The 22,922-nt window shown below is 31.8% G+C and overlaps 4 protein-coding genes across 14 annotated transcripts in view; all 4 read right to left on the reverse strand.

Annotated features, from left to right (window-relative positions):
• Positions 1 to 22,922, reverse strand: part of LOC143919269 (uncharacterized) — a 494,191-nt gene that overhangs the window by 649 nt on the left and 470,620 nt on the right. The gene's annotated exons all lie outside the window — the stretch shown is intronic.
• On the reverse strand, positions 6 to 5,118 carry LOC143919273 (uncharacterized). 5 transcript variants are annotated; one of them, XM_077441503.1, is made up of 6 exons: positions 4,893 to 5,118; positions 2,861 to 3,017; positions 2,572 to 2,772; positions 2,304 to 2,490; positions 1,773 to 2,078; positions 6 to 410 (listed from the first exon to the last, which is right to left on the reverse strand). In XM_077441503.1, the coding sequence occupies exons 2-6, from the start codon at positions 2,954 to 2,956 to the stop codon at positions 349 to 351; spliced, it is 852 nt and encodes a 283-aa protein (XP_077297629.1). In that variant the 5' UTR covers positions 2,957 to 3,017; positions 4,893 to 5,118; the 3' UTR covers positions 6 to 348. The 5 variants fall into 5 exon arrangements, with proteins under 5 accessions (XP_077297629.1, XP_077297632.1, XP_077297633.1 ...); XM_077441506.1 differs by having other exon boundaries at positions 2,861 to 2,963; positions 5,007 to 5,117; XM_077441507.1 differs by having other exon boundaries at positions 2,861 to 2,963; positions 4,964 to 5,115.
• Positions 2,880 to 12,334, reverse strand: LOC143919266 (juvenile hormone esterase-like). 3 transcript variants are annotated; one of them, XM_077441482.1, is made up of 6 exons: positions 12,239 to 12,334; positions 12,076 to 12,155; positions 8,001 to 8,140; positions 6,648 to 7,921; positions 6,416 to 6,573; positions 2,880 to 2,974 (listed from the first exon to the last, which is right to left on the reverse strand). In XM_077441482.1, the coding sequence occupies exons 2-5, from the start codon at positions 12,098 to 12,100 to the stop codon at positions 6,429 to 6,431; spliced, it is 1,584 nt and encodes a 527-aa protein (XP_077297608.1). In that variant the 5' UTR covers positions 12,101 to 12,155; positions 12,239 to 12,334; the 3' UTR covers positions 2,880 to 2,974; positions 6,416 to 6,428. The 3 variants fall into 3 exon arrangements, with proteins under 3 accessions (XP_077297608.1, XP_077297607.1, XP_077297609.1); XM_077441481.1 differs by having other exon boundaries at positions 2,881 to 2,974; positions 12,076 to 12,313; XM_077441483.1 differs by lacking the exons at positions 2,880 to 2,974; positions 12,076 to 12,155; positions 12,239 to 12,334 and adding an exon at positions 8,239 to 8,386.
• LOC143919267 (uncharacterized) lies at positions 13,913 to 21,397 on the reverse strand. Of its 5 annotated transcripts, XM_077441484.1 has the most exons (9): positions 21,128 to 21,390; positions 20,820 to 21,051; positions 20,502 to 20,569; positions 19,527 to 19,932; positions 17,452 to 17,540; positions 16,637 to 16,954; positions 16,380 to 16,530; positions 15,469 to 16,298; positions 13,913 to 15,380 (listed from the first exon to the last, which is right to left on the reverse strand). In XM_077441484.1, exons 7-9 carry the CDS (start codon positions 16,522 to 16,524, stop codon positions 14,877 to 14,879), a joined length of 1,479 nt encoding a protein of 492 aa, XP_077297610.1. In that variant the 5' UTR covers positions 16,525 to 16,530; positions 16,637 to 16,954; positions 17,452 to 17,540; positions 19,527 to 19,932; positions 20,502 to 20,569; positions 20,820 to 21,051; positions 21,128 to 21,390; the 3' UTR covers positions 13,913 to 14,876. The 5 variants fall into 5 exon arrangements, with proteins under 5 accessions (XP_077297610.1, XP_077297611.1, XP_077297612.1 ...); XM_077441485.1 differs by lacking the exon at positions 20,502 to 20,569; XM_077441486.1 differs by lacking the exons at positions 19,527 to 19,932; positions 20,502 to 20,569 and having other exon boundaries at positions 21,128 to 21,397.

The following is a 22,922-nucleotide window of genomic DNA, read 5'->3' on the forward strand; positions in this document are numbered from 1 at the left end:
AACTTATACATATTAATGATTTATTCAAAGTCTTGGAAAATATATATTTTTGTGTACAATTACATACATAAATATAAGGTGTGGAAAATATAATATTATACATAGAGTGAGAATACTTAACAAAAATAAAACGATAATATTATTTAGGAAGAATTCGTGTGGTTTTATTAAATTTTACATTGTGGAAGCATTTAAATTCAAATTTTGCTTAAATTAAATCACTAGCGAGTATTTATTTGTTGCTCGCATTAAAATTTAAAGAATTACAGCAATTTTAAGCCATTTCTTTATTAGTTTATACATAATGTTACAGATATATAAAAACACGTCTGACATGCAAAAAAATAACTAACAAGCTGCTTTTGGAAAGGTTTCAGATGTACCATTTTCATCATTTCTGCAAGTACAATCTGAAAAATATATACGTAAGAAATTTAAATACTGTTTATGATTATAAAATAACTTACGAATGTTTTGAAATGATGATTGAGCCATGAAAAGTAGTTTAACAAACTTTCCATTTTTTTATAATTTAACATATGTGCAAGTTTTGGTTTTGTTGGGAACCAATGATGAATGAAGCACCAGAACTGGTCCAGTGATGAATGTTTAATCGATGAATAAGCTATTATAAAAGGTTCCCGGAAGAATGCACTGTGAATCCTCATTTTCAAAGGTGCTCCACAAAAAAGGATTAGCACCAATAGCGGCTCGTGAAAATTCATAGTGGTTGGGCTGCAGAGATAAATCAGGCTGTAATAGCTCGTTAACCAAACCGGTGATCGAATGAAAACAAAAATAGCATGCATATGTACTATATTGGGAGGTCTGCAGGCCGCAGACTATGTAAAAAACAAAAATAGCATGCATTTGTATTGTGCTGGAGGGGACTGCAGCCCCGCAGCCCATATGGACGAGCCGCTGATTAGCACCCTCGGATAACATACAAATACCCCTTGACGCTTTTTGGTTCAATTCTATTGCGTTAGGTCCAGTGGCGGCTCGTCCATATGGGCTGCGGGGCTGCAGACCCCAGCACAGTACAAATGCATGCTATTTTTGTCGTTTACATAGGCTGCGGGTTGCAGACCTCCCAGTATAGTACATATGCATACTATTTTTGGGTAAAAGTGAGAACGCTCGACAGGAAAAGCGGGGCTAGATGTTGGTTGCCATTATGCTGGCGCCAGACATGTGATCAAATAAGTGTTCACATGTGTGACACGGGCATTTGATACTATTGTCACATATTTGATCACTTAAGTGCGCTTTGCCGTTCCGTGTCGGTTTTTTAGCGCACATCAAAGTCCAATGTTTGTGTGCCTGCCACACTGCGCGAAGCCCAGTTGCGCGAGCCTAGTTGATCAAATCTTTGAACACATATCTGGCAGATACAACAATATGTGAGCAAAGTCTTCAAAGAAGTGATCACTTCTTTGAACTCATGTCTGGCACCGGCATAATGAATGGCAACCAACATCTAGCCCCGCTTTTCCTGTCGAGCGTTTTCACTTTTACCTATTTTTGTTTTCATTCGATCACCGGTTTGGTTAACGAGCTACTAACGAGCCTGATTTATCTCTGCAGCTCCACCACTATGAATTTTCACGAGCCGCTACTGGTTAGGTCTTCTTGAGCATCTTTGAAAGTTTGGATGTCTCTCTTTGGATTTGAGAGTGCGGCTCTCTTGAGTGCATTTATCCGATCGCCACTATAAAAAGTGCGAATGCTTGTTGCATGACATGACTGACATGGATAATATAGAAAATTACCAAAGTCGTCGGTGTTACAACAGTTTGGTTCATTACTGTAGTCTTCGCACTCCCATCCCGGTGGAAGAAATGAATTTTTATAAATCGTATTATCATCGAACGCAGCGGTTGATTTTCTGTATTCAGATTTCGGGACCCACGGCAAGGCTTTTTTGGGTACAGCTAAATTAGGGCAATAAGTGATTTTGTGTACGGTGGATGTTTCCATTTTCTGACTAGGCGCTTTGTAAAAAGAACGCGGAGCGTATGATCTAGTTAAAGGTACTCCGCCGGGCGCTTGGTATGATCCCTTATATACAGTTGTACCTGTGGGAACCATAAAAATATACATTCGAACAAATAAGATTACAAATCAATAATAATAAAAGAATAATATACATATTTTACGATTAAAAGTATGAAAACCAAATTGTGAAAACTTGTGATATTCAAACCATGTATGGAAATGATTTTTTTTTCATTTGCTTTCAAGTTTTATATCAAAGTTTTGACAAGGTCAAGAATAGCAGTTGAAATTATACGAAAAATCACCATCTATAGCTTTTGTAGACAGGCCTAAATTGATATTTGGTTTAATAGCACTTGTTAAGGTAAACGGTTTCGGCACATAGTCATGTTTGTGCGTGGTCAAATCTTGCATTGGTCCCTTTCCTGACAGGTCGTTATTGCGTGGAATAAATGGCTTCAGCATTTTTGCAGGATTTGGCAAATACGACAACTAGAAATATATAGCACATGCTTCAGATTATCCAGTTAAATAAAATATGTATGTATAATGAGTCAAAAAATGTTGATTTACTTTGTGAACGGTATCCGTCGTCATTTTTGCCGAAGATAGGATTAAATTACCGTATTGAACGATCGGCTTACATCGCACGTCAACACCAGGGATACATTTGTAAGATAGATTGTAAATAGTCGAATCCACAAATGCGTCGGAAGGTTTTTTATATGAACGTTTCGGAGCAAACGATTCGGGAACTGGCGGTTGACAATATCGCTGGAATTTAGATTTAAATTTAATTCGTTTCTTATTCCTCGTTGATTTACATATTTTGTAGGATGAAGTATTGCGATGTGTTTCTCACGATTGTTTTCTTTTTCTTTGGACATGTTGCACATGGGCACGGTAATTTTTTTTTCTTTTCCAAAATTGAAGTTGGTTGTTTGGTGCACCCAGTCATTTTACAGCTGTAATGGTTCTTCAAAATAATTTAAATCCAACCAATAATATGAAATAAAAATCTTTCAATTTAGTGATATCGCTTTTTACTTAATAAAATACGTTTCGTAAATTAAATAATGAACGAAGAAACAAATGAAATTTGGAAAGAAATGTTCAAACATTTAAATTGAAGTTATGATTGAATCATTTTTAAGATTGTCAAAATTTAAATCTAGTATTGCAAAATGGCATTATAATCATTCATTACGGATATTCTGACCATTCGTGCTCTATTTAAGAGGACAGTTCTTTATTTCACTGCTCTATTCTTAAGGTTTATTTATATATTCTAAAATTGCCATTTTGTCCTTTATTTTGTAATATCGTTCATAAATTTTATCAAACCTACTATATTGATTAAACAGCAACAAAAATAAACTACTGGAGCAGAGACTAATCAAACTTTACTGAGTTTGACCCACTAAATTCCAATATGACAATAATTTTTATCTGGTTTCTTTTTGTTTATATTTGTGAGACATGAGCGTTTTAAAAAATGCACTTTTTTCCGTGATGTAATGAGCTTATGAATTTCGCAAATTTTTAACTTTACCACATCTATAAAGATTGGTTTTCTACCTCAATATTTTTTTTAAATCTAAACATAAGTATTTGAGTAGTAAACGTCTTTCAAATTTCAATAATGTGTAATAAATATAATTCTTTTAAATTCAAAATTTCAAAAAAAGGGGAGGAACCAGAGAATTTCAATAGCTGAGGATTTGAAATCTTCTGGATAGTATTATTTTTTAATATTATCGATTAATTCCATGGAAAAAAATCAAGCTTAAAAACATATATATATATATATATATATATATATATATATATATATATATATATATATATATATATATATATATATATATATATATATATATATATATATATATATATATATATATATATATATATATATATATATATATATATATATATATATATATATATATATATATATATATATATATATATATATATATATATATATATAATATATATATATATATATATATATATCTATATATATATATATATATATATATATATATATATATATATATATATATATATATATATATATATTTTTTAATTTCTTTATCGATATTTTGGACAAAGACATTCTAGTATGATATCTACATATAAACGAAAGTTTGAAACTAAATCTTTTAAATAAAACTTTTTTTGTATGAAGTTTGGAGGATTTAAAAACAGGCAGTGTTGACGGCCTTTGAATGAATTTTTATTAAAAACACATGTGTTTCCTACCGAAAAAAACTTATTTTAATTCTTATGTGGATTATGGTTTCAATACAACAAAAGTCATTTAAAAACAATCATAATTATTGTTTGTTTCATTATTGTATATCCCAAATAACAAAAAAGCACTTAACAGAAAGTCTTTCTAACCCATTTGGGTTAATTTCGTATTCTTTCTTAATTCCCTGAAACATTATTTGAAAAATATTTTGCAACATTATCAATTTTTCCAGCCATATTCCCAAAGCATCCCAAAGTTATTTATTCATCTTGTATCTTTACATGGTATTTACTTACTTTTTTCGTTATTATCGAAATTTTAAACTTTCATGCATCACTAGGCTGTTTATGTATAAAAATCACTTCTTTTGGAGAAACAAAATTTTTTGATCCACATAAAATATTGAAAATATGTTAATTATAAGATTCATGCACAAGTACCGATCTGCTATGGACTCGACATAGTTAGATTGTAACTTTAATAATGTAATGTTACATCATATTATATACAGTTTTTTTTTTTAATTATTAATTAGTACTACAAAATTTAGTATTATTTATACGTATTAGAACAACGTAATTCGGTTAATTGATCGAGAATTTCGCACACTATTCTCAAGGTTATGTCGCAACACGCGAAGGTTATGTTAAATATAATACTATCAGATTATAGCAAATATACATAAGAGAGAAAGTAATTAGTTACATTAATAAAATACGATTAAGATATCAAAAATAGACTGATGTACGTGATACTACGGTATCCGTTAATTTAGAACACATCCTTAGTTTTATTTTCACATTGTAAGAACGTAGGTCTCGTTCAACAACCGCGCTTTAAGACATTTATCGATCAGGGCTGCCAGTTGCGAAAATTATATTCATCTTGAATACTGAGACAATAAAGAGTTTTTTCTCGTTACAAGTCACATTATGATCTATTCATATGTAGTTTCGGACCTTAATGCCTCGCAAAAACCTTCCAAACTGACCAAGCTTTTCAAAAGGTGAGGAAAATGGCGCAGTCGTTGGCCATTTGAAATTTATAGGTAAATAACATGGAAGTAGAATGCATGGAATGGTCATTGTTAACAAAAGTATCGTCTGAAAGCGAGCCATCTTAGAGATTGACAAGAGAGAGAGAGAGAGACGGAATGTCAGAAGAGAGACAAGAGAGAGAGAGACGAAGTTTAGCAAACAATGAACAAACTGCCGCGCAGAGTTTTTGTAACAACATTTTTGGAGGTTGAGAACAATTCTATGCATTCTACTTCGGTTCGGTGATTACTAGTCAAATGTGAACCGGTCACAGGACAACCGGTCGCTCTAGATCGGTCACACGTGATTACCCGTCACCCTAAAACTGGTCACGAAAAAACTGGTCACACCCGAAAATTGGTCACGAAAAAACTGGTCACACCCAAAAATTAAAAATTGGTCGAAATTTTGGGTGTGACCAGTTTTTTCGTGACCAATTTTCGGGTGTGACCAGTTTTAGGGTGACGGGTCATCACGTGTGACCGATCTAGAGCGACCGGTTCACATTTGACTAGTAATCACCGAACCGAAGTAGAATGCATAGAATCGCTCTCAGCCTCCAAAAATGTTGCTACAAAAACTCTGCGCGGCAGAGTTTGTTCATTGTTTGCTAAACTTCGTCTCTCTCTCTTTGCTTTTAGGCGATACTTTTGTTAACAATGACCATTCTATGCATTCTACTTTTATGCTTGTATATGAATAAAACAAATTTCATGCAATTAGCTTATACAATACCTATATTTGTTAGTTTCAATACACTTTAAAACACATCATTCAAATAAATTTTGATTTGAACTAATGTCTTATCGTGTAAGTAGTTTTTATTTATTTTTTTTACTTTCTATCCAAATGGCCAATTATTGTAGTGTTTCCCCTAAGCAGGCAGACAGTTAGTTAGGTATGTGTATGTGCAGAAGATATATGTAATGTAGATGTTAGGATAGAATTTCCTAACATACATTAAAAGACTTATTTTTAATAGTGTAAAAATGCAATTATAATAAATAAATTTGGATACATGTATATATGTATATATATATATATATTTTTTTTTTTAGACAAAATATACATTATTTTTCAATCAATAAGTATGTCGTTTTTTTTAAAGCGATCTTCTAACCCAATCATTTTTTTCACTTTTCCCAGTAACTCATTCTTTCTGACAATGGATTGCAAATCATCTCTAAGTTTTGAGTTATTTCCAAGCAATCGATTACTTTCTCACTTGTAGGCTTCCAAATTGTATCAATTATTTCATCAACATGTGGAGTAGGATTTCTGAAATTGGGAAAAAACTTTGTGTTATTTATGTTAATTTTCTGGAATATTTTGATACGTAACAAATAGCTTACCCAAATTTTGCAAAATTTGTCCACATTGTCGTAAGCCTTTTTCTTACAATCTTATCAGATTCAGTTAGTTGAAGATCGTCCTTTTCCCTTTTGAAAAAATAATTATTTTCTTCACCGTGTGCTGTTCCAACATTAAAATCCATTAATCTATGTAATGGCATGTTAAGTAGTCCCCTATAATTTAATAAATAGAAAAATACTGATTTGTTGTGTTTTCGCAATAGTTTCACTGACTGGAATTCAAATTTTGTAAAACAAAAATCCGAAATGAAGTCAACAACACCTTTCGTTAAATTATTACTGTCTCCAAAATAAAATTGATGGAATCTTTCGACTTCCTCTGTCAATATATTTGGATTGTGGTTTCTTTGCAATAATACTTTCAACTCTTCAACACTTATTGGACATTTGCCATTAGAAATAGTTGTTAGAGTGTCGTTATCCATAAAATTTAATCCCTCATGAGAAACAAAACCTTTGATACATGGTACAATTGCATAATTTCCAGATTTCATCAATTCTATTGGAGATTCAGTGATAAACGATTCGCAATCGTGATAACTCCTTTCTATGACACTGGAAAATACACCTTCCGACTTATAAGTAAATTCAGCACGTGACGCTTCAACCAAGTCTTCAGCCGAAACCGAACGCAAAAAGTTCAAAGCCTCAACTTTGTCTGACGTGTCGAGTCCCAGATTTTTTGCCAAATCAAATACATTCTTCTCTGGTTCATTTTGTATACCCCAGGAGTTTAAACACGTGCCAGATTGCATGATGGCTTTCGAGAAGAGACCGCGAGACATAGGGGACATTAAATGGTAATGGACAGAAACGGCACCAGCACTTGCTCCTATTAATGTCACATTCTGAGGGTCTCCACCAAACGTATGAATATTCTTCTGGACCCATCTCAAGGCGAGCACTTGATCTTTTAATCCAGCGTTTCCAGGAACTTCAGAATTGTGAAGACAGAGAAAGCCAAACACACTCAAACGGTAGTTTATAGTGACATAAACTATTTCCTTTTGGATAAAGAAATCTGGGCGAAACCTTTCGAAATTTCCACTACCTACATAAAAACCACCCCCATGTATATATACCATTACAGGCAACTTAGAAGTATTTGGGGTGGAACTTGGGGTGAAAACATTCAAGAACAAGCTGTTTTCATCACCAACAATTTGTCTTTTCCGTAAATCAAACTGAGGAATGATACTGCGTTGAGTTACAGCATCTCGAACATCATCCCATTTCTTTGGAGGTTGGGGATCCTGCAAAAAAAATTTTTAATTAAAATCTTTCTATATTTAACACAATTATATCATAAAAAATTGAAGAAAAAAAACATACACTGAATCGTAAATTTCCTACAGGTGGATTAGCATACGGTATTCCTAAGAAATAATCATATTGAACACCATCGATAGTTTTACATGAACCACCTTGTAATTTACCCTCGGAAACAGTTACTATTGGCTGCGGCATTTTAACTAAAACAATATAAATTAATGTGTGAAAATATACAAAAGCAAAATTTGAACGAAGATTTTTTTTAAATGAGAAAGAAAGTAGATTCATTTATAATTACAAAAAGTTCCTTAATCAAGTCAAGAGACAGAAGAGACCTTTCGAATGAGGTTTTTGTTAGGAATGTGTATTTATAAACACTACAATTAACACTTAATTATGATGAAACACTTATCATAATCGCTGCAATCATGTTTGTACTTGAGTATGTCGTAAATTTGATAAAAAACGAACAATAGAATCACCTATGCATGCAGGGCTAATGCACTGTGTTTTTATTGTGTGTGAAATAAAAGTTTTGGGCTTTTATAAAAAAAAAAAAGATAGATTGCGAATTAAACGAACAAGAGCGTATAGAAACCACTGTACAATACAGTATGATTGGAGACACGTATTTTGGACATCTATTTTTGTCAATTTTAGCATTTTCATTTTACATTTTAGCGTTTTAGGGCATTAAAAATGTTCAATTTTAGCATCCATTTTTATGAAGTTTAATTTTAAATGATAAAAAATTTCTATATTTTAATAAAATTTATATACATATATACAATTTAAAGACAACACAATAATTAAAAAATAATAGAAAAATTCAAAAATGTTTTGGAATTAAAATTACAACGAAAAAAACATGAATATAAAAATACAAAGACAAAAAATATATGTAATACCAATTAAAGTTATTAAAACTCAACATGGAGCATATTTCTACAGATTCTTTTTTGAGATTCGTGTGACGATCGGTAACAATATTGTATTGTATTTACTAAAATACCTTTCAGCATCCACATTATTGATGGGACACCAAATAGATTTTAGAGCTGCACAAACAAACTCTTCATATTTAATTTTTGTTACCATCAATAATAGCAATATATCCGGCGTGGATTGACTTTTTACATACCTCCTTTACGTTTCACTTATTATATTCTCTATTAATTGTCTAAAAAAGTGCTGATATCCTTCCAAACATTGAGCTTCTGTTAATAAAAAACAACACTTTCTTTATTTAACATTAATATTAGATTTTGTACCTGCCACAGATGGGTCGAATAGGTTACTCAATGTTTTTCGGAATAGATTTGTCTTAATTTGTCTTGAGTGCTAGTCTAGTTTTAAGACGCTTTTTCAAGCAGCCATTTGGATACACAGCTTCAACTGTCTTCTTTTGTTTACAGTACATAGTAGACAAAAGCAGTTGCTTGGTTTCGACAGGAAAAACACCGTCTATGGTAAACTGCAAGCTCTGTTTTATCTCCTCAATTTCTTCACATAATAAATGGGCAAAGCGATAGGAAGACCCTTCTAAATTGTCTATTAATTTTATAAATTAAATGCAAATTTCACTTTTGTTTGTTATTTTTTTTCTATTCGCATATTTTACGAATTTAGCATCTATTAGAATCTATTCCGAATTTTAGCATCAGTTAAGCATTAATAGCAAAATGCCCAAAATACGTGTCTCTAAGTATGATTTTACATATTTATACAATTTTGAGTTATTTTTTCCAAGTAACTAATGATACACAGTGAGAATAAAAATAAAAGACTGGTCATGAACAAATATAAGTTGATTTTTGATGTCTTCAATGGTAAGCTTACAAGAGTTAGAAAATAATTAATATGCTGATTAAAAAATCAGTATATTAAAAAAATTGGTGTATTGACGTATTTAAACATTAAAGATATTAAAAATATTCATATATGATTATGCCATAAAATAAAATTGAATTATAACTTGAAATTGGGTAACTCAAATATTTTAAAGTTTATTTGAAAACAAAATGCGTTAAAAATATTATCTTGTTAACAAATCTACATATGTGCGGAATAATCTGTGTTCTGAAAAATTGGAGTACATAATGATCACTGCTTTTTATCTTCCTATTGGGAATAATCTGTCTGCAAAAAAATAATCAAAATTCTTAAAAGTTCTTCAAAATCGTCAAATGTTGGGAAAAGTGAACAAACGACTGTGAAAAAATTATTTCCAAAATTTATATCATAGTTTTTGAGATTTTCAATTTGAATTTAAAGCATTTATAATCGAGTAGTTATATTTTACTTGTTTTATTTTAAACGTTTAATTGAGTAAACTTTTTATTAAATTTTATACAGTTTAGCAAATTTAACTCACCTTTGTGAAAGATAAGGTAAAATACATACATATACCTTATCTGTCTTATCACATTAGTGTGTTTTCAAAAGCTGCATATCGTTTTATGAAAATTAATTAAGTCATGTTTTTAAATATTGTATTTACATATGCACATACTAGGGTTTCTGATTTCAATTCCTGGTACACGGGACGGAGTCCGGGATCGTTCCTGGGATTCCCGGGATCCCGGGACACATGTTAAAAAAACTTTTTTTTTCAATTTAATATATTTTTTATCAATAAAAAAATATTTATTTATTTACAAAACAATGCGTGATATATCTATTAACTTGAAAAAGTGTAATTATAAAAATAAACTTATTTTAAGTAGCTTATTAAGAATACTAAAATATTTAAATGAGAATCCGAAAGTCTAATTCTAGATTTAACAAAAATTCTAGATTTGTACAAAAATTTCCAGCAATGGAAAAAACTCTTTCAGTTTCAGTCGAAGTTAATTTTATTGTTAAAAGGGACGAAAACAATTTTTTTAAATTAGTTGTATGTTTAAAAGATTTTTTTAAATCCAATTCCCGGGATTCAAGATAAAAATTCCCAGGACACGGGACAACAAAAATTCCGTGAATTCCCGGGAATGTCTATCTCGAGTCGACCCGGGTCAGAAACCCTAATAAATACATACATATGTATATATGGTATTGTTATTGTTATTATCGTTGTGTGCTCAAACTCCAAATATATGCCCTTATGGTAGTATACATAAATACAAAGGTGAAGAAAATGGCTAATTTTGGACATTCGTACTTTTCGCATTGCACTGACTATAATACATTATAAATTTTCAATAAAAATTTGGGACCACAATAAATTTTAAAATGAGGCCTGACATTCTCACTACAGTAAAATATATTACTATGTATTAGGCCAATCAAGAATTTTTCCAAATGTTAAGAGGAAGCCACAACAGAAAAACTTTTCCATGTTATACATGACAGACAGTGAAAATATTTGATATGGTGAAAGAGTGTAAATGTATACCTATTATTTATTTATTATTGTGATATAAAATATGAAATACTACCATAACTTAAAATTTGAAATAAAAAGCTTATAATAAACTTGGATATATGTTAAATGTCCTGGTTTTCAATTTGAAAAACATGCTCACTTTAAACAAACAAAGAATGAATTTTCTTTATGCTCTTATAAAATTCTACACAGAACTGGTTAAAATTATTAGTATCGATTAGCAAACATTTTGAGGTTTAAACATTCAATATTGTGTTTTATCACTGGACCACATATTGTTCATCGAAGAAAAAATTCCTTCGGCAGATGCAATGTTCCTGATAAACAAAGACAATATTTGACTAATTTGCCAATATTTTTGTAGGAGACATCATTTTCGCTGAAGGTTTTGTATATGTAAATTCATCTATTAGATAAAAAAAAGTGTACTGGTTTTATCTCACGACTTACCAGGACAGATACTAAAAATCCAGTAAAAACAGTACGAATGGCCACCTTAATATATGTATGTCTTTGGTCCTGTATTTATTATAATTGCCGGTAGCTTTAGTGTTATGATAATCAAGGGATATATGACTTTCAAAAACAATTAATCGTTTAATTAGCAGTTTCTCATTTTTTTTTTATTTGACTGAAATTATATATTGTTTCTGTAAATGTTAGATCCAATACAAATACATATACTCACTTTAATGTTATATGAAACATAAAAATATATAATATATCAAAATAAAAATGAAACTCTCTTACGGTTTGACATGTTTTTTGTAGACATTCCGATACGTCGATAAACTGTAAACGTCCTGATTAATTTCAGGCAATAGTTGTTTCTAAAAGCGGACATAAAATAACGAAATAAAGAATATATATGTAGATAATATTTCTTCAAATCGGACAATTCGCTAAAACTAACGTAAGATCGATTTAAATTTAACGTTATGCCCGCAATATTTTGACAGTTCCACTATGAAGCGCTCGTAATATAACTAATATCGACCATAATCACATTGATAAAAAAAATGATTAATATATGGATTTTCCTGAATTTTTAATGGTCTGTTCAAAAAACTAAGCTAGTTTTAAATTTCTCTGCCAAAATAATTAAAGAGATTTATTATGAGAAGTAGTTGTTACTATTTAATAAACATTTTTTTTAACTACCCAATGAAATAAATTGTATTTGCAAGAAAAACATTTTTATTTATTCTAAATCCTTAGTTTAAATTTGAAGGATACAATTTGTAGCACCAAAATTTTGCATGTCATATTTAAATGCACCCCTTTTTAAAATATTTACTGTGAAATTAAATAAAAAAAACGTTTTGGGTGTGTATCCTTGCTTATTTAACTGCTTTCCCCAACACAAATTATTAAATGACGACCGAATTTGATTTGGAACAATATAGACGTTCACCATTAGATTTGTTTCTAAAACATTACATGTCTGTTCCCAAATTACGTGCTTGTTTATAAATATTCAACTAAAATGTCATGTCATCCAAATGCAAGTAGATTTTTAATAAATTTCTATCGTTGACCAAACCGCACAAAATGTCAAAGTTTCAAAACGATTGGAAGAATATAGGAATAGTGTCAGACTAGTGTTCCTTCTCGAGAATTTCTCGAAAAAAATGCCAAATTGAGAATTCCCATTTCTCGAGAAATTTTATAAAACATTTTGTATTATACAAAAAAATTTTTTTTTTTATATTTTCAAATAGTTTACAACTACTGCACTTACAGTATTTTAAATTATTTATTTATATAACAATTTGGGGTGGTCCACTTGTAATATAAGTACAGATAGATAATTACAAGGTATTTGTGGCCACCATTGGCTCTTGACAATAACTACTGTATACAAATACCCAACACTCTATGAAACAAAGTCCATCACAGAAATTCAATTGAATTGGAATAACTTTAGTTGGAGTAGTGCTGCATACCGATGCGGTGCAAACGATCGAAAAGCGCCAGACAGACTGAACCACAGATTAACGACACGTGTACCTTATGCGTGCGCACTGCTCGCACTTACTCTAAGCGAAATCTACCCGAAGTCCTGACATACCTACCCTGTATACGTTCTGTGCTTCCGATACTTTAGTTCCGAATTTTGCCTTATTAAACATGCCAGAAAGATCCAATTTAATTTTAATAATTGCATCTGTGCACATCGAAAGGTTACTCGTCATCTGATGTGCAATCTATCATTCCTGAAGTCGAGAATTGCGTTTAAAGGAGCCATCCGCTTAATCTGTGGTTCAGTCTGTCGGGCGCTTGTCGATCGTTTGCACCAAACCCGAAAATTCGACTTCGAGATTATGACTGATTTGAACTCAGAATCGATCACTTATCACGTTTTCGTGGTCTAGAAAAAAATGTGTATGTGTATGTATGTGTGGCTGTGTAATTTGGAGATTTTTTGAATACTAGTCCTATCGAACTGAAACTTGGTATCATTTAGGAAGTAGAACTTGAGTGAGTGATTCCTGTATTAGCGCTCAAATAGTATCGAAAATGTTCACATAGCCAGAATAATAGATGTGTGTCATTGTTGACTTGTTTTTTTATAATTTCTTTTATTCCTCAAATACATTACATAAGTTGTGGGTTGTTCACAATTTTTTTGTAGCTGTTCCATTCGGTGTCTTAACTTATCATCCAGCACAAAAAATATCAAACGCAATACAAAATTAATATCTCATCGCCCATCAAATATTAAATCTTGTTGCATGGTTAAATGAATATAAAATATTCAACAGAAATAAAATAAAAACAATTTTTTGTATTTACTAAAATACTTTTATTAATGAATATAACAATATCTTTTAACTAATTGAAACAATGTTCCATAACTAAGTGCGTAAAAAAATGATATATTAAAAAAAATCACTGATAATAAAGCTTCCCCGATACCATTATGCTTAATTTCAAAAAAGCTAAAGATTAATAACATTACAATTTATTTTCACTTACATAATAGGAAACTATTTAAGATATAATATTATCCGGTAATTGGATTATTAGTCACATTGCGGTGGTCAAAGACAATTTTACACTCAATATTTGGCACTCAAGTTCTCGTTAGTATGATGGACTTTTCAGCTGCCAGATGTTCCGTTATAGAGATTTTTGTAACTTTGTGACCAGTAATCACCGAACCTATTATCTTATACAAAACATTAAATCTTACACTTCTTAACATTTAAAGTCAACTCATATGATACAACTCAATGACAATACATTCATATAACCACTACTAGAAAATCGATGCGCAAACATAATTTATTACTTCATAGTATAAAGACAATTGTGTATAATCTTTATCCACGTATGGGTGCATCATAGCAACGAAAGATAAATGTAAAATTTCGTATTGGCATAAATATAATAAGTAGAACTAAAAAATAAAAATCATCATTATTATAAAATCAAAATACATCATTTGTATTGTAATGATATATTTTGTTTTCAAATAACACAGTATTTGTTTTCAGAAAACACTAGACCTCCATTTCAAAATCATTAAACATATGGTTCAAACTTTTTCAAGTTTGAACCATATGATCAAAAAGTAATTTTCGTAACCTAACAGTTTTGCTCTCTAATTTTACTAGATCTATTCTGAGTTTGTTGTTTCGCTCTTCAAGATCATTGGCAAAATTAGCCATGTTCATATCTTTTAATTTTCTGTTGTACCGTGAACGTCTGGAAGCTTCGTTATTTCTTTGCCTCTTCAGTGTCTCCATATCATCTGGAGAGGCTATACTATTATCATCGGTCGTAAATGATGACAAACTACAGTTATCATCCATTTTTTTCGATGTTCGACCCATTCTTGCGGTTTTGCAGCAAGTAGATTCAATTTTATTGGATTTTTTCTTTGAAGGCGGTACATACGAAATGTCCTCATCCTCACTATCCCTTTTTCTTTTTGAACTTATGGTTTTCGGGGTGTCAGGTGGAGTTAAAGTGCAAGAATAATCATAGTCGACGTTTTTGGATGTCATGGCAATATTTCTCGATATGGGTCGATTTGTAGGCTTAGTAACCTAAAAAAAAATCAATATTTACAAATTTCTATAAAAAGAGCAATACATATCTAATAAATATCTTAAGTACGAAAAAAATTAAACTTACACAATCAGAAACATGGGACGAGCTGAAGTCCGTGTCAGTTTCCAATAGCTCGATTGTTTTAAAAAGATCAGGTGTGGTCACATCATTATTCACATCCCAAATTCCAGAATCGTTATTAGGATTTTTACAAATAATTTTCAAATTTGACTCTTTTGTATCACCATTACTTTTAATTTCATCAGTATTTAAATCATAATTCCCATTGATTATTATGTCATTTATCACCTTGTCATTATTGTTTTTAATATCAGTTAATAAAAAGGAGGTTTGCACACTCTCCGTGATAATTCTATCATAATTCATAGTTGTTTGACTCCTATCATATGACTCTTCATTATCAAAAAATATGTTCGTTATCTTAGTTCTTGGATCTACACATATTGTTGTCGAGTTAATCATATTGTTATTTTTACTATCACTATCGAAAGCAGAAACAGAATCATTTGTCACGAAACTGTTTGTTGTGGAACTAAGTTCTATGTCATCCGTGTAAGCATTCTCATAATTGTTAGATGAAAGACCATTTTCATAAAAAACTCCATTTTCGGGAGAGTTCACATACGACTGGTTATCAATTTCTACTTCATCTTCATACTCGGGTAATGTACTTTGAACGCTTGACACACCAGAGTACAAATAGTTATTATACACCTCTGGTAAACTTTCATCAACAATTGTGGTGTTCTTAACTGCATCGGTAATGACATCTGGGTTTGGTTTGTACTGAGAACATCCTGTAATTGTACTCATATTTTTTGAGATTCCCTCCGAGTCAATTGTTTTAGGAGAATTAGCCATGTCAACAAAATTGAAGAATCCAAATTCATCGTCTGAAAATATAACAGCTACTGGTGAATACTGCTAGTCTCCAATTATTACTAATGATTAATAAGTTTAAAAAATCAAATCACCAATGATAGGAGTTTGTAACGGGGAGATATCGCTTGGGTTGCACCATTCTCTTAGGTCTCGAAATCCTTCGGAATCCATTTGAGATAAATTTGCAGTCACGTTTAGATGTTGAACCGTAATTTCTTCCCAATCGTTCATAAACATTGATTCCTGCAGGAAAAAAAGCAAAAATTAATTCGATGACCACAATGCAGTTGTCCTGAATTCAAAATTGGCATATATTGCAGATGCTGATGTGGCGCAGAGTTGCTCTCACCTGGGAAGACAGAACACCTAGCTCTAAATCGAATATCGGACGATTCAATTGCTCTGCCAGCTGTGGCGAAAGGTCGGACAATATGCTGGATGGAACGTCGGAGAGTGGATCGGATGTCGGGAGCTGTTGGGAGTTGGGAATAGGATTCCAAGCAACGAGCAGTGTTTCTGGATTGGGCGTAGAGTTTTGTTTTAACGATTCCCCAATCGTTAATATTGATTTCGACGTGTTTGTATCTTCCTTCGTATTTCCTTGATTTTTTATCTTCACGCTTAATGAGCGAAACTTGGCGGCGTTGCGCAACCATTTTGAACGGGACTGCTCGGACAAAATTAAAAATATGTAAACGCAACACAAGTAGATTACAAACATATCCGAAACATTTTCAATGAAACAAAACATTTCCAAAAAAATAAATCATTACGCTGTCTTTCATATTCGCAACAATCCACATCATCACAGATCTATTGAATAAATCCATTCGTCAGTAATATAAAAAATAATCTGAAGTCACACACACAAGTTATTTAAACACACAAAGCGCACTTTTGAATCAGTAGAAATAAAATCTCGTTTCAAATTTCAGCACATACATATACACTTGCAAGATTTAAAAAAATTAATTCAACTAAACTGCCTTCATAGACCACATGTCTTTCAAAATACAAACTGAAAAAACTCCAGACTTTAATAAATTGTTTCACAATTAAATATATTATCAGCTTATAAAAAAAGTATAATATCAAATTATTTATTTTATATATATATGTATATATTATTAGCCAAATAAAAAATATAAAAAAACAGTAACTTACATGCAAAGATTCTCCGTGTAAATTCAAGGGAATGTTGACGCCTTTAAGCGACCTGCCAAGAGACAAGCAAATGCTTTGTGTCCCTCAACCTGTGAACAAAAAAGTAAAAAAAAAAAAAAAAATTAGTATTAAATTATAGATACAATGATAAAATATTGTAAAAGTAAAGAAAACAATTTCAAGTCAACCACCTAGAGGAGGTCAGACTATGAAGTCAAGGTATAACATGTTGATTTGCCAAACCAAGTATGGAGTGACGCATCGCAACATGTTCAGACTTGTATAATAGCCGCTAGAGAAAAGAAAAATATTAATTTTTTTAAAAGTTTTCAATATAAAACAAACTGTAGATTATTGAAACATATACAACTCTACTAAAAGAGGCATATAACTAACTACATACGTTTATGTACAATTTAATTGTTTAACAATGAAACTCGAAAATGTTGGTATCCAAGCTGAAAATTTAAAAAAAACAAGATATCGAATTCAATTCCATGTCATGGAATTTGAACTCAATTCATTCGATTATCATATCAAAGCATTGATATCATTAGATAAGTAAAAGAGGTGAAAAAGTTGCAGTCGTCAATAGAGATAAGTTTGCATTCGATAAATTGAAAACGAGTAAAAGTGAATAGCCACGTCAAACAATTTCGTTTTGGAATTACCAGCGTACGAGGAAAAGCTTGGAAGCACTTTGAAACAGGTTTATACCATAGAATAAGCATTTGAATCGACAATTCGTCGATTGTGTAGAAAGGTACTATATATAGAGAGAACTTTCGAGTAAACGGAGAGAGAGAGAGAGTGGGCGAGGAAATCGATTTTCTCTTCGCGGGAAATGCCAAGGACGCGGGCCTCTTTCAAACGCTACGCACAAACATAGGAAATACCAAACAAAACAAACTATTTCAAAATACGTAGTAAAAACGTATCAAAGAGAAAACTAATGGCAACGAACGCAATTCATACGACATTACAAACATATCGAACAATAGAGATAATGAGAGTGACTCGACAATTTGTCAGTGGGCAGCGTTTGTGTTCTGGTCGAATAAAAAAAACATTCATTTATAATGAAAAATAATTTTCCAATTTGGAAAATTGTCAACTTTTTGATTTTTTTTTATAAATAATGTAGTAAAAATACTGAAATGAGGCCCTGGGAAAGAACACGAGTAATGTAAAATAATTGTTTTGAATCTTTCAAAAGGCAAACTTAGTTTTTTGCATTTTTAGTACTGGAGTCCAAAGTACATACCACATATTTATTTAATACATTAAGAAAGTCGATGGATGATTATATATATAATATATATATATATTCATACATATGTATATGTATATATACAATCCCATACAAATGCGTAACGCAAATCGACGAAGTTCTAGAACTTTTCACGAATTTCGTCGACTTGGTGACGGTAATTATTAATTCTAAGGCTGCAGCACATATAAATGACACAACTGCAACGTGAATGATTACCATTTCTTAATATACTTAGAACCCGAGGTAGCCTAGATATATTATTTACCTCAGCGTAATTGTTCAATCGTACAAAAATAAAGTAAAAATCATTAGCGTTGCAGGTGCGTCGTTCAAATGGTAGTTGCCTAAATTAGGAACTCAATTTAAACAGCATTAATACAGACGGATAATATTTAGTAATATTATCGATCATAATTAAAATAAATAACTGTAAAAAAATGAATTCTATAGAAAACATTTAAACGAAAACCGCTTTTCAGTGAAAGTCGTCATGAAATATTATGAACGTGGACGAGTCATAATAGATCACAAGTAAAATGCGCGAAAACAAACGGAAAAGTCGACGCCACGATGCGACACGGGCACGAGCGCAAACTAACCGGAAAGCTGAAAATTTTCCGGAAAATAACCACAAGAAAAGTTAACGAGAGCGAGTTTAGAAGAAACAAAACAAAAGTATAACAGCAGGCATATATCAAATAGTAATACAAAGTAGATCCACACGTACATACATACACACATCCACATCCGGTGTGGAAGTATGGTGCAATAGTAAAACTCGAGTGAGATGCGTCGAACTTACCGGAAACCTGGTTGGGGAGGTCTAGGACGCTGTCCTGACGAACCGAGGTCTCGAATTCACCAACTGAGAGGTCCAATTCCTGGACCGAACGAGGATCTGCACTTGTGATTATTCCGGCTAGCCGAGAGGCGCGAGCGTACGCGGCGAAAAGACTAAGGAAAATGCCGGCAAATGGCGACGACGGGTGTATTTATATGTTCGGTATCCATGCCCCTTCTCCGATCGTGACGTCATCGACATTCCGACCAATCGGAGGACGCGTCGGTGACGACACCATTGACTAATCGTCACGAGCCTTCGAGGACTACTTTCTGGAAGGGCGACGTGGCCCGCGAAAAACATTTTCTCCGCTGCGTTTTCAGCATTTTCAGCAGTGGTCGTCCACCGTTTTATCTGAACGCCGTTTCTAAAGCAAAACGCAAACATGTACAATATAAACAGTTGTAAATTTATATATTCTACATGAATAACATTGTCGAGTATGTATCAACACAATCATACTCAAACACACTGTAGCTATTGGATCACGTATCGTTCTTATTACGCTACTGCGAATAAATTTACATAAGTTCACTCACACCATCATCAGCACGTGCCTGATATAACATGCCACAATTTATTCTTAGAATTAATTAAACTTACTATATATAATCATTTTTTTTTTTTTGTTTTTTTTTTTTGTGTTATATTCCAATGTATGAGTGTTCCATAAATATACATACATATATAAAAAATAAACAAAAACAAGCCATATTTATTTAAATTCATTCTTTAGACATTTAAGATCTAAATACGTGTCCCAAATTTTTCTCGATTCAACAAGTTTATACTTGAATTCAAAAGAACAACGTTCTCATGTTTAGTTCAATTCGCTAAGCAAATATTTGAATGTGTGTTTTTAAACACACGCAGATTTCTGCGAATTGATAACCAGTTATACAAATACAATTTGCACTTATCATGTAGCATACTTACTTAACGTATGCTAAATATATTCATATTTCGAGATTTTCACCGGCGACAAGATGGCGGCATTCTGCCGACTTTGTTACAAGGAAAAATTCGATATTATATTTATTATCTTTTATAACATAAAATCAATGCCATATACATATAATAATTAAGAGATTGAAAGAAAGTCAACAAAATTTGTATTAAATTTTTATACTGAATTCTGTATATACTTAGATATATACATACAAATATATATATATCTACTGCATATAAGCTTGAACTTAAAATAATTATATTTATATACAAGTAATTTAAAAAATGCTTAAATATGCTACTTACATGTTTTTATTTGTTGTAAAACCCTTGATAATGCAAAAATTTAAGTCACAGCAGCCACACATAAAAGTGTAATGATTTCTGTCGATCTTTGACGTATAAATATGACCCTGTCTATTATAATGTCGTCCTCGAATATTAATCTGATTGTTATTATTTTGATAATCACAATCGATCTTATATATCATGTTACTTATTTGAAGAATTGCTGCCACCAGCTCACTGCACCAAGTGTCTATTATTATTATATAGCAATTAGTCTTCACGTATATATTAACGCGCGTGACGGCACAATATATTCAAGTATGCACCTGTGAAACTCCACAAATATCCTAAAAGGTTTAAAGGGCGAGTTATTTGCCAAATTGAGGCAAACTCAGTTGAAACAGTCGATTTCGATAAGCGAAACTAACAACAACAAATCACGAGATGTGCGAGATAAATCAGCATCCATAAATATGCCCTTCAAATTTCAATATTTTCAAAGTTTGAAGAAGAAATGCGTAGTAGATCTCAATCTAAGCGAAGCACACGATATTTGAACGAACTCTTCTGTAGAACACCGTAGAATGTCGTTCTACGGGAAATGGAAGCCGGTATTGCATCAGAAAACAGCTAGTATGGTGTGTGCCAAAAATCGTGTCTTGGAAAATGTTTTACTTTATTATTGTAACGTTTTAGACTTTTAGTATTCCAATATACACTTTGGAGTATTTACATTTACATGGGAGCCGAACCTGAACCGAACCGAAAACCGAAATCCGGAAAAACCGCTATTTGTTCCGGAACGAAAACCGGTTGCGGTTAGTTTTTTCGATTCAGTAAAATTAATATATACACTATGGGAATGATAGAATTAACGGAAAAAACATACAGGAATGCATATTAAAAATATGTTTTTGAAACTTACAATCTACTCTGTTACAACAATCTACTCTGTAACAACAATCTACTCTGTTACACCAATCTACTCCGTTACAACAATCTACTCTGTTACAACAATCTACTCTGTAACAACAATCTATTCTGTTACAACAATCTACTCTGTTACAACAATCTACTCTGTTAAAACAACTTGGTGCTCGACGTATGTCCGATAAAAACGTCTCTGTTTGTTTATATTACTCGCAAGATGGGCAAGTGCATCCTTAAAAATTGCACAATGCATTCAAAAACACATAATAAACAACATGGGATACATTGGGAAGTAAATTGATCATTTAAGTAACATATTATTCAATTAACATGTTAGCTTGACAGTTTTTATAAGTGTCATGGCGATCGCCCGCATTCTACATAAAATTTCAGTGGTGACACCAGAGAAATGTAAAAATTATTTTTCAATAAATGTAAAAACATTTTTCTTGGTGGTGTCGAATACTCAGTTATATTCATAACTAATTATTTAATTTTAATTAATATAAACATCGTACATTTTATATTATACATAGTTTTGTTGATACTATACATTACACGTTAATTTAAGAGTTCCCAATGATAGAAAAATACAAAAAAAGTGAATAAAAGTAATCCGTCAATTGAGAATAGAAACCACCACCATATACCCAAATTGTAAATAAATCGGCCCGATGAAAAGTTGGTGAGCCTAGAGAAAGTCAAATATGTAAATAAATAACAAAATAATAAATAAAAAAAATGTATTTTGTCTGCATTTTAGTTGCATCGGAATCCACCCTCTATTTCGCAGTGCATTAGCGGCAAGCTCCACATTCTAGGAAATATTCTCCTTTGACATTTTCATTATGTACCTACACATGATCACAATAAGTTATATCGAAAAGCCGTATAAAGATAGGTATAAACGGTGTGGGTGTATTTACATTAAATTGTTAATATTCAAATACAAGAGAACAAAAACGTAAAACCGAAAACCGGAACTGAACCGATATATATATTTTTATCGAATTGGAATGAAAAAAATAACGGTTCGGGTCCCTGGTTTACATACGGTTCGGTGACTATTTCGTACACGTCACTAAAATCTCGATCACGGTATATCTGGAACCCACCGACAGTCATCTACGCGAATTATCACGCTAACGAGAATTCAAGTGCCATATATTCCGTATTTGCGTGACAACGATC

The sequence above is a fragment of the Arctopsyche grandis genome, chromosome 11 (genome assembly GCF_051622035.1).
Source record: "Arctopsyche grandis isolate Sample6627 chromosome 11, ASM5162203v2, whole genome shotgun sequence".
NCBI lineage: Eukaryota > Metazoa > Arthropoda > Insecta > Trichoptera > Hydropsychidae > Arctopsyche > Arctopsyche grandis.

Excerpts from the sequence above, each read along its gene's own strand:
- LOC143919267 (XM_077441486.1), bottom strand. The coding sequence starts at position 16,524 with ATGTTTATGAACGATTGGGAAGAAATTACGGTTCAACATCTAAACGTG. Across the intron at positions 16,299-16,379 it reads GTTACAAACTCCTATCATTG|ACGATGAATTTGGATTCTTC; the intron begins GTGATTTGATTT and ends TTATATTTTCAG. Across the intron at positions 15,381-15,468 it reads CGTCCCATGTTTCTGATTGT|GTTACTAAGCCTACAAATCG; the intron begins GTAAGTTTAATT and ends ATTTTTTTTTAG.
- LOC143919273 (XM_077441503.1), bottom strand. The coding sequence starts at position 2,956 with ATGACTGGGTGCACCAAACAACCAACTTCAATTTTGGAAAAGAAAAAA. Across the intron at positions 2,491-2,571 it reads CGACGGATACCGTTCACAAA|TTGTCGTATTTGCCAAATCC; the intron begins GTAAATCAACAT and ends ATATATTTCTAG. Across the intron at positions 2,079-2,303 it reads GTCTACAAAAGCTATAGATG|GTACAACTGTATATAAGGGA; the intron begins GTGATTTTTCGT and ends TGGTTCCCACAG.
- LOC143919266 (XM_077441481.1), bottom strand. The coding sequence starts at position 12,169 with ATGTCCGCTTTTAGAAACAACTATTGCCTGAAATTAATCAGGACGTTT. Across the intron at positions 8,141-12,075 it reads TACAAAAAACATGTCAAACC|TTAAAATGCCGCAGCCAATA; the intron begins GTAAGAGAGTTT and ends ATATTGTTTTAG. Across the intron at positions 6,574-6,647 it reads ACAAATTTTGCAAAATTTGG|AAATCCTACTCCACATGTTG; the intron begins GTAAGCTATTTG and ends TCCCAATTTCAG.